The following is a 10,688-nucleotide window of genomic DNA, read 5'->3' as shown; positions in this document are numbered from 1 at the left end:
ACGTCCATTCACCGATCTCCTCCCCGTTTTATGGGACCGGGAGTGACGCGTATTGCATCACTTCCGGTCTTATAGCTCTCATTGCTGAGCTCCTGAGGCCCAGCAATAAGCTATTGAAATGCGATCTGCACTTCAATAGCTTATTTAGAGTGTAAAGGTGACACTAGGGGTCTTTCGGACCCCAAGTATCACCTTAAAGAGTACCTGTCACTGCCAATATGCTATCACCTACAAGGTTTGAAGCCCCCCTATGTGATAGCAAATGAAGTAAAGTTTAAAAAAATAAAATAATATTAAATTTAAAAAAGTAAACATAATTACGTGAAGATGCGAGCACGTGCGTCTTCACGTAAACTCACGTCTGCTGCGCCTACGTACGAAAAAGATGATCGCGCTACACATGTTGGGTATCGCCGCGTACGCCAGAGTGAGAGCAATAATTTTAGGGCCAAAACTTATGCGTATCTCTAAAGTGATGACCTGTAGGGGCTTTTGAACCGTCATCTATGGACTTTTTGGAGTACTTTTTGTTGCCAGTTCACAGACGTACACAATTTTTAACCTGGGCATGTTGGAGACCTATTTACTTGTTGTAACCTCATCTTTTATATATATTTTTTTTAATTGGTACTTTATTGTGTTTTGGAGCACTAAATTTAACTTAGGTGCATTTTTCACTAAATTCTTGGGTTTGATAATAGGTAGCGCTAATATCATGCAAAATTTGCAACTGCCACCATTCTATTCTACAGGGTGTTGGCTTTCAGAAATATATAAGGGTCTATTCACGAAGCAGCCGAAGGATCTAGTCGTAGCTTCGGCCGATCTTTCGGCTAGCTTCGGCCCCAGGACCAATAGCTATACGGGCTATTCACAATAGCCCGTACAGTTCCCGAACTTAGTCGAGCCGAAGGCATATTCCTCGGCTCGGCTGAGCCACCCTGAAAGCCGAAGCTGGCCGGCCGACAGCCTGCTTCTGACAGCTGGTGATCTTACGGCTGTCTCCGTCCACTTGCAGGGAGATCAGCGTCCCTGGTTACCAGCTAACCAGGGACACTGATCTCCAGACAACAAACTCTCCTGGGCGCTCCGGGAGTCTCCCTCTCCCGGCCACCGAGGAGAGATACACTGTTCTACTCTGACACGGCTCCATGTCAGAAAAAGAAAAAAAAGAGAAAAGCAGTGTTTCTCTCCTGGGCGGCCGGGAGCGGGAGACTCCCAGAGCGCCCGGGAGAGTTCTTTTTTCTTTTTTTCTGACGGCAGCAGAACCGCCGGACAATAGAAAACTGTGGGGCGGAGCTAGCTGTCATTGCTAGCTCCGCACAATCGGTTTCTATTTATTTTTTTCTACTTTATAAACTATTTTTCTGTTCTGCTCGGTCCCTCTAGAGGGACCGAGCAGAACAGCCGAGCCGAATGCCGCTCAGCGGCATTCTGCTATTCACTCACTGCTGTTCGGCATCTATAAGAATAGACCGAACAGCAGCGAGTAGCCTGCCGGAGGTTCGGCTCAGCCAATCCAGATGTTGGATCGGCTGAGTCAAACTCCTTCTGCACTTCGTGTTGGCCGAACATGCTATATCAGCTGATATACGGCTGAAATCAGCCGTACAAGCCTGAAGTGAATAGCCGAACAGTGTTCAGGTCACTTCACTTGGGGTCGGTTGTTCACTCGGCTGCCCTCGGCAGCTTAGTGAATAGACCCCATAATGTTTGGGGGTTTGAAGTCATTTTCAGGCCTAAAATGTGGATTATAACATGGGTGCAAAAAAACAAAAAAAACCTCAGCCATTAAGGGGTTAATGTAGACATTACCCAAAGCACATATAATAGCATGCATGGCTTGGAGTAGTAATTGAAGGAAAGTATTAAAGAAAGGCATATTAGTGATAATTTTACCAATACTGACAGTAAAGTGTGGAATAGGACATAGGGGTGAATTTATAAACACTTCTCAGAGACATTCACCTTGCGAATCTATGAGAATGCTCGTTCTGTGCAAAGAGGCAAAAACAAATGTTCTTTGTATATTTTCTTTTCAATTCAAATGTATTGTAATACTGCATTATGGCCACTAGATGGAGTTGAGAAGCATAGGAAATAAATATGTCCTATGAGCCTCAGCTTCACCTAGTGGCCATAATGTGGCATTACACTAAATTCTACCAGAAAAGAAAAGAAATACTTATTTGTTATGCTCCTTGGCTTCAATCTAGTGTCCATAATGTGTTTTTTTTTACATTACATATACTAAGAACATTTGTTTTTGTCTCTGTTCGCACAGAATGAACGTTCTCAGAGATTCGCATATTGAATGGCTTTGAAAATTGTTTCGAAATATACCCATATGTGTGGCCATTAACATATATTTGCCTACTTGAACATTTCAAGCCAACTTCTGAAAATACATTGCAATAAAGTGTAACTATAATGGGTTTGAGTGGGTTTGAGACAGGTTCAGTTTATTGTTTTTAAGTTTATAAGATGTTAAACCAAAACAAATTTTCTGCTTGTTTTTCCATGTATAGAAAATATTTATTTTAAATATAAACATTTAATACAGGGTGTAACCATAAACTGAGATTGTGGGTTTTCTAAAGAGAGAGCACAGCAGAAGTTGTCTGCCTTTATACTCTCTCTCTCAAAGCTTTGTATAGCCCCTCTGAACCTAGAAGGCAGGAAAGAGGAGAAAGAAGTGTCACTCCTCCTCCTGCGTGTGTAATTAAAGTATATCTAAAGCCAACACATAGAGGGTTATTCACAGAGGAGCTGAAGAATCCAGCCGTAGCTTCAGCTGATCCCTCGGCTCTCTTCAGCCGCCGGAGCCCTTTGGCTCAATATATAGTGGATAAGCCCGTACAGCAGCCAAAGCGGGGTGAGCCGAGTTGTTGCTCATTGGCCGGGACCTGCTAGAAGACTCTAGCAGGTGATAGCCAATAGGAAAGTTGAGCGGAGCTAGCTGTCACTGCTAGCTCCGCCCAATTGTGTTTTTTTGTGTTTTTATAATTTTTATTTTTTTTATTTATTTACATTTTTTTATTATTTTTTCAACTTCTTTTGGTGTTTTGGTGGAATGTGTCAGCCTTGGCTTTTTTTTCTCCACTTTTTTGTGTCATACCACAACAAACAAAAGAAATAAACATGAGAATGCCTAAACATTTGTAAACTCTCACGTGCAGGGCCCTCCTTACCATCTTGTCTTGAATTGTATTGTAATTGTAATGTCTTCCTTATATTGTAAAGCTCTGCGCAAACTGTTGGCGCTATATAAATCCTGTATAATTATAATAATTTGTAATTACAACAATTTTCTGCACAAAGTGGTGCATTATCTGACAGAAATGCAGGGGTGCCAATCTTTTTGGCCATGGCTGTATATATATATTGTGTATTTATGTATGTATATATGTATGTGGATATAAATCACGTTTGCCAGAATTCCTCTATATTTATTAGGCATGCAAATTAAGTGGTATACCAGCCTCCTATGTAGGTAGGCTATCTACAAGTTTCATGTTTGCGCTACCCACATTTTATAATTGTAATATTGTTTACCTCCAAGAAGGTTACAATATTTGTTTTAATTATATGTAATGATTTCTGCTCTAATAGGTGGAATTTTACCTGGAGGTTATCACTATTTACATGTGAGCAAGCCTGCACTTCCTTGTCCATTACAAGCCCAGATGCTGCATCCTAACTATGTAAGTCAATGTATCTACTGGATTAGCATGTATAAACATGTCACCTATATTAATAAAATGTATGGACCTCAGTGCTACACTGTTTGTTCTGCAAGTGTTAGGTCCATAACTCACAGGACTTGCTGATAAAACTTTAGGTAACATTGGAGTCATTGCAGAGAAACTTTGTAAATACAAGCTCCAACATTAATATTTGTGTTCACTAAAATCACAAGTTCTAAAGGGTCTACTGCACGCTGCTGACCAATATGGTACTAACTCTATGCCCATACGGATATGTTCTGTATGTGACTTCTCTACTTCAGAAACCAACCTTGTCTCCTTGATTTCAAAGGAAAACACACTAACTAGTAAAGATGAGAGATTTCTTCTTTCTTTCTTCCAGGACACATATAAAAATAGTTCAGTATGGGTTGATCAGTAAGGTTTGGGATCAGGATTCAAAGGTACAATCACTAAAAATGTCTTGGGACCATGAAGTGGTTAGAACCACATCTCTGTGTTCCCACCATAATGCCATTCCCATCTCTCACAATATAAAATTTGGTTCACTTTAAATTTATTGTGGAGGAAATCAAACACTTCATATTCTACAAGGTTCTTTGTTTTGGCAATAAAGAAAAGATCTGTACTGTACTTAGCTACTCCAATAATTTTGCACGACTGAGTTTCATTATGTTCCTTTTCTCTGGTAACTATCATAATGTGTTTTGTTCTCAGAGCTGTTTGTTGTTGAACCAGCTCTGAAGTAATTTCTGTTCTAAATGTTCTATCGTACCAAGAAATATTATATTACAAAAATGAAACAGTTGTGTAAACAGGAAGAGGACAAACTTTGCTAATTGTAACACCACTGAGCTGTATCCTACAGTCACACAAGTAGTAAGCAACTCACTTGTATGTTAGCTATGGAATGTAAGCTGTATGTGAATTGTCCCTAGCATCCACTGCCCATTAGGCCTTGTTCACACCAAAAGCAGAGCAGATCCTGTCAGATTTCTGTACAAGCACGCTACTCTTTTAGATGCGTTTTTGACGCGTTTATGGCTATAAAAATCCGGTCTGCAACTGATCTGCTTTGCACCTGCTCTGCGCTTGGTGTTAACAAGGCCTTAGGTTTTTTTTTTAGAAATTAAGGACTTTTTTATACATTATTATTCTTTCTGCTGATTGCACTTAAAACTCTTTTTGCTAATTATATTTTACTATTGTTTACTGTCTGATATTTGAGTGTTATTCACAATTAAAGGTTCAACGCCCTCAAAAGTGATATTTCAATTATAAGTAGAGCCTGGTGGTCTGGATTGGCCCCTGATTTCTTCTATGAATTCGATATGCAAACAGTGCTATCTCTCTGTAGTTAATAGCAAACAAATCACTGCTCCAATCACGCCGGCTCCCCACTTGAAAGTGTTACAAGTGCAGGTACTGAGCATGTCTCTGCTCTAATGCTTTACATCTAGTGAAAACAACCACACTGCAAGTCTTCACTGAATATAAAACTTTTATTCCTTAATCACAGGCACGCTATCATCCCCATTGTGGTGTGCCCACCTATAATACATTTCACCCATCGGGCTTAAACTAAAGCTGGCCATACACTTCTAGATTTTCTATAGATTTTTTTTCTATCAGCCTATACTCAGATGGAAAAAGTACAACAGATTCCTCCATCTACACTCAACTGCGTGGATGGAGGAATCTCCCACTGGGCCAAGCTTCAGTATCTTGCTAGTCGACCCCACTGGCTGTCAAAATACCTGAACAATCTGATTGGATGCAGGCATTGTTCAGGTGTTTTGAGAGTGGTCCTTTGTTACTTTTTAGCTTCATAGGGTGTCCTAGACTGGTGAAAGATCAACTACAATGTTTAAGATGGATATATTCAATTGTCCCTTTTGAAATTGAACATTTAGAATGCTAAATATGAGGTACCTTCACATTAGAACTGTAATACTAAGAGTGGGCAGGTTAAAAAAAAAAGCAGAGGAAATTTGATTCCACCAGAATTGTTAGATCTGTCTAAATGTAGAATTACCTGTTCTTGAACCAATATACTGTATATTGAGGTCAGACAGCAAGCTCTAGAATAGTAACTGCTGAAGCTGTAGTGGAATTGCACCAGGGGACTCTGGAACAGACTGAAGATGCAGATAATAATTGATTGGCTTCCTGAGACCTAGATTTCAAGGTCAAACTCCAGGGTCTACAGAGCTGAAAAGCCAGAGCGTTGTCAATTCTAATGGTACTCTGTAGGGCTTAGATGAGACAAGATGCTTATGAAATACTACACACCACATCAAACACTCTTAGCACACTTCTCTCAGGCAGTAAATATGATAAATTCTGAGGTTATCTGCTAAACACATTGGATACAAACATGCATGTCTATGTGATCTGACCACCATCTCAAATCTTTGTTTTCTTTGTTAGAATGTTAACTTGGCTTCAGCTTTTTGATAGTAGAGATATAATGCATATATATATATTAACACAGAGTGTATTTCTGGAAACTTATATACAGTAATTTATTAACAATACATGCTATGACTTTTTTTTAGGGACAAGAATTAGTAACAGGAAAGGCAGCGAACGGTGATTACTTCCGGCTGCACATCAATCAGTACAATATGGTGGAAACCATAACATGCCTGTCTTTTAAACCTTTCCCTTCATCCAATTTTATATGTTTGTATGGACAGCATGAACGACTGCTGAATAGCCTATGTTCTAGATTTCAAGAAGAACTCATCAAAGACTTCTACAGGTAAGGCCTCATAAGTCATACATAAGCATATGTACTTTGTATAAAATCCATCCAGTTACTATGCATGTACATGAAATTGCAGGCACCTTTGCCTTGCGTGTACTAGATAGCCATGGTCAGACTTAACATTCAGTCAGCAGGGAGAATAAGCTTTGCAGAACTATAGGTCTGACTAAGCAGGGGGCATGTCAGACCTCTGCAGTGAGACCAACTAAAAGACTTTGTACACCCTTTGTTGTTGTGCTCCATGTAGCTGATTTAAAGAGAAAGTTAATTTGGGCTTTACATTTCACTTTTATGTTTGGATAAAATGAGTCTGTAATTCCAGAAACTGATCTTTCCAATGTTGTCTATGTGGAACATGCAGTTAGAGCTATACTGGAGTAGACCTAGACAATGCCCTACCATTTCAATGAGTCATTTCAATGTCGTTCCATAATAATCGACTCTGTTACATTACGCCTGTGTGTCTGTACAGTCTCTCCTGTAAAACCACACACACAGTTTCTGCTACTATGAAACTTTTCTTTAGATAAATTGATGTGTTGTTTGTGCTTGAAAAGTGAAATGAAATGAAAAGTGGAAATATTTTTGGGGAAAAAAATTGCGCTTCAGTATTTTACCTTCCATTTTGTTGTGAATGCATCTGGATAAAAGCATCTACAATACAGCACAGAAGTGCAAAAGCAGCTCTCAGCATTTGAAAACATGTTCATTCCAGAGCACTTGAAACCTAAATCTACCCATAAGTATATTCAATGTGTATATAATAAAGCTACATAATCATTTACTGTGCATGTATAAAAGAAAAAAAGGACCCTAAGCCACTGTCTGGCCTAAATGGAGAGAAGGATACAATTATTTGGCAGCACGAACAAGCATTCAGAACTAAAGAAGAACTCTAGGCAGCCAGTCTTGTGATTACACACTTCCACCACACTCCATGGCCAGGCAAGTGGTACCACTATTTCCTATTTACACTTTGCTGCTACCAGTGTTACTTGTCTGCGTACTGGACAAAGAATCAAAAGTGTGATGATGAGTGAACAGGTGACACAGGAAGCTGCAAAGTTGAAAAAGAGTAAATAAAAAAAAAAAAGAATAGTGGTGTCACCTGCTTGGCTTTACAGTGAAGTATACGGGTGCAAGTCGCAAGACTAGCTAAACGGAATTGCATATGATTTGGCAGGTAAACCAGTTTACATACACATGTTTATCTGTTCTGCTTTAAAGTGGACTCAAAATGCAGAACTGAAACACTGTATCATTCATACTAACGCCTATGTGAAAAATAAATAGCAATGTGTACTTATTGTCCTAAATGTCTTTTATAACATATGCCTTCCTCTAATTTCTTATGGTTCTTCTTCTTATGAGCTACGACAAAGAGTTGGCTGTATCCAGGCTCTGTTTTGGCAGTCCTAATATGCAATGGTGTACCAGCAAAAAAAAACAAGCTCTGTGCCAGTTAGTGAGTACAATATATAATATATTACAGCTACAGAGACATATTTACAGATCATGCAGTCTTATAGCAAAGTTTTGATGGGACATCCTGGGAGCCGCTCTCTATAGTACCTGGGGGTTGCAATACCATCATTCATCTTGAAGTAGAAAGGTCTCCCATTAAAATTGGGTGCATCTGCACAAGATATGGGCATCTGCACTTACGGTTTTATCTTAGTCCCCCTGCAAAGTCCCACAAACACCTGTTTAGTAAGTCAGTCAAGCAGTAAAGCCTGTTAAGTCCACCTAATACAGCTTCCTGTGATGGCGTGGCAACAATGCTGCACTGCTACTGAATTTAGAGCAGAGCTGTCACTGTCATATAGGCTGTGCCAGCTTGTACTACAGTGCAATAAAATTAAGTTGTAGGGCCTGACGTTATCAACATTGTAACTGCTGGTTCATAAGCCTGTAGCTTGTCAATCAGCACCTGGCAAACATCCAGTCATGCACACTGCTTTCTGGATGGACAGCACTGCATCTGTTGCTGGATCCCTCCCACTGTGATCTGCAGTGTCTGAAAGGGGAGCATGTGAGACACAAATGAAGGATCTGGATCAGTAAGGAAAGGAAAAGGAAGGTTTTTTTTTCTTTATGAGGCTTGTGCATGACATAGTAACATGATTTGATACTTGTTTAGGCTTTCGTTGAACTTTAACATAAAGTATGCCTAACTCAAGTACAGATAGCAGGGGAGCTGTCAACATAGTCATGCCACTACTAGGGACTAATGCTGTGGATAGAAGTTTCAAGAGTAGGAGGGGGCAGTGGTGCAGAAAATTCACTTTGACCTTAATTTCCCAGCTAACTATTCTGTCCTAAGTAGCTCAGCAGCCTTTTTCAGCATCAGCTGAGCTTTTTCGGGGCATAAGATCTCAGGGTAATAATTCTAAGCCCTCCTACCCCTTCCATCACCACAAATGCTGCAAGAAGTGATCTAGTAGTCAGTAAAACAGTGGTGGTAGTAGTAGTAATAATAATAATAATAATAATAATAATGTTAGTGCTAGTATAAACTTCTTTAAACTGTGGCATTTTGCAGAACTGCAACCTCTCCAACCCCTAATGATACCGTACTGGATCTGTGTTTTCGTCAACTGCAACCTCCGCAAGCCCTAATAATACAATACTGGATCTGTGTTTTCTTTACATGCGCTCAGATATAATTTGATTTAACAGCCTTCCAGTTGGTGCCCCTCTACCGCCCTTGGGGCCCATAGCAGCTGCATAGGCTATTATGGCTATAGTTACATCACCGTATTAAAACGAAACGAAACAAATTTTTTGGCAGTGCACATGTCTAATATCTAGGATCTTACCTCGGTGGTGAAATAATACACCCCAAAGCCCTGGCCACTTTGGCCAGCCTCACTGTCTGATTACAGAACTACTCTTAACTCAATGTGATAGGCTTGGTGCACTGCTCAAATTCAACAGGCCTTTAGATGGTGACCTTTTGTCATCTACAAATAGACATATTTGCTGCATTTGTTTCATAGTAAATAGAATAAATAAGATCAGCACCCAGGATTATATTCAGTCTACAAATGGGAGGACAGATGGGTTCATGTATGTCATATTGCAAGTTCATGAATAAACCCTATTAATCCTGCAAAAGAACTGTATCTTTAAAGTACTATAGATAGCATAGCATGCCATATTGGCCCTGAAAAGACATTAGAAACTAAAACAGAGTCTGGAGCTAAGTGGCATAAGGCAGAAGAAAACACTTTGAATTCATTTTATGTTTCTAAGAAATCTTTAACAAAGAGCTGAAAAAGAGAGAGGACTTTTTGTGTCTAAGTCTCTCTTTTGTGGTCACCAGTGTCATCAGCCTGAACCTCCCTAGGACAAGGATTGTAAGTGCTACTTACAAGTCAATAGCTAGACGTGATAACATGCATTACCCAGCTACTCATGTGCTTGTCTCTCCTAGCAGTCAAGCATACTGACCTTCTGGAAAGCAGTAATGCTTCAAAGCATCTTGAAACAAACACTGTCATGAGCGGCAGAAGAAAGATAAAAGGAACCACAGAGATGTTCATTTGAAATATTAATAAATAGGTGACATTGTTCTACTGTTATGCTACTCTGTAGTGCTTTTCTATATGGGGTGAATGCTTTGTGATATAGGTTTCAGCAGATAGTAGCTATTATAAGATTAGAAATGACTGTGAATGGTTAGAGAAGCACTTACAAAAATGAAAAGCTGATATAGCATGTAAACAGCGAATGATGAAAATGCCTGTTCAAAGCCAGTGTCCTAATTAGGAGAGGCAGAGACTTATTGCCTTCAATGCAGAAATGTGAGCTGTATTTTAAAGAATGCCATTATGTAAAGCAATGAGTGTATAGCAAATACAGTATATAAAAGGAAAATAAAAGTTCTTTAGAATTGGTTAGCTGCTTTGTGTGAGGCATGCAACACACAGAGCTATTATCATTTAGATGCTTGTATGACCCCTCTCTACATCTGATATGTGCTTCCACTATTCAGTGTGGTTCCGCAGATATCAACAAGGAATTGGACACTGGATTTCTTGTAAAGCAGGTGCCATTCTTCTAGTGTGAGTATTTGTATGCATTAGAGGTGTACCGAAATGAAAATTTCAAAACCGAAATGAAGAAAAATGTCAGGCCAAAATTGAAAAAAAAAATGTATTCTAACTTTTAAAAAAAATAATATTTTATTTTTATTTATTTTGCATAAA

At 39.4% G+C, this 10,688-nt stretch overlaps 1 protein-coding gene across 1 annotated transcript in view; it reads left to right on the top strand.

Moving 5' to 3' along the window:
- CFAP61 (cilia and flagella associated protein 61) overlaps positions 1-10,688 on the top strand; it is a 212,707-nt gene that overhangs the window by 151,897 nt on the left and 50,122 nt on the right. Inside the window, exons 24-25 of the mRNA XM_018576639.1 lie at positions 3,613-3,704; positions 6,266-6,471. Coding sequence (XP_018432141.1) covers positions 3,613-3,704; positions 6,266-6,471 — 298 coding nt within the window. The remainder of the gene's footprint in view (positions 1-3,612; positions 3,705-6,265; positions 6,472-10,688) is intronic.

The sequence above is a fragment of the Nanorana parkeri genome, unplaced genomic scaffold, assembly GCF_000935625.1.
Source record: "Nanorana parkeri isolate BGI_ZX_2015 unplaced genomic scaffold, ASM93562v1 scaffold72, whole genome shotgun sequence".
NCBI lineage: Eukaryota > Metazoa > Chordata > Amphibia > Anura > Dicroglossidae > Nanorana > Nanorana parkeri.
Note: the sequence above shows the minus strand (reverse complement) of the source record. Positions and strands in the feature narration are given on the sequence as shown.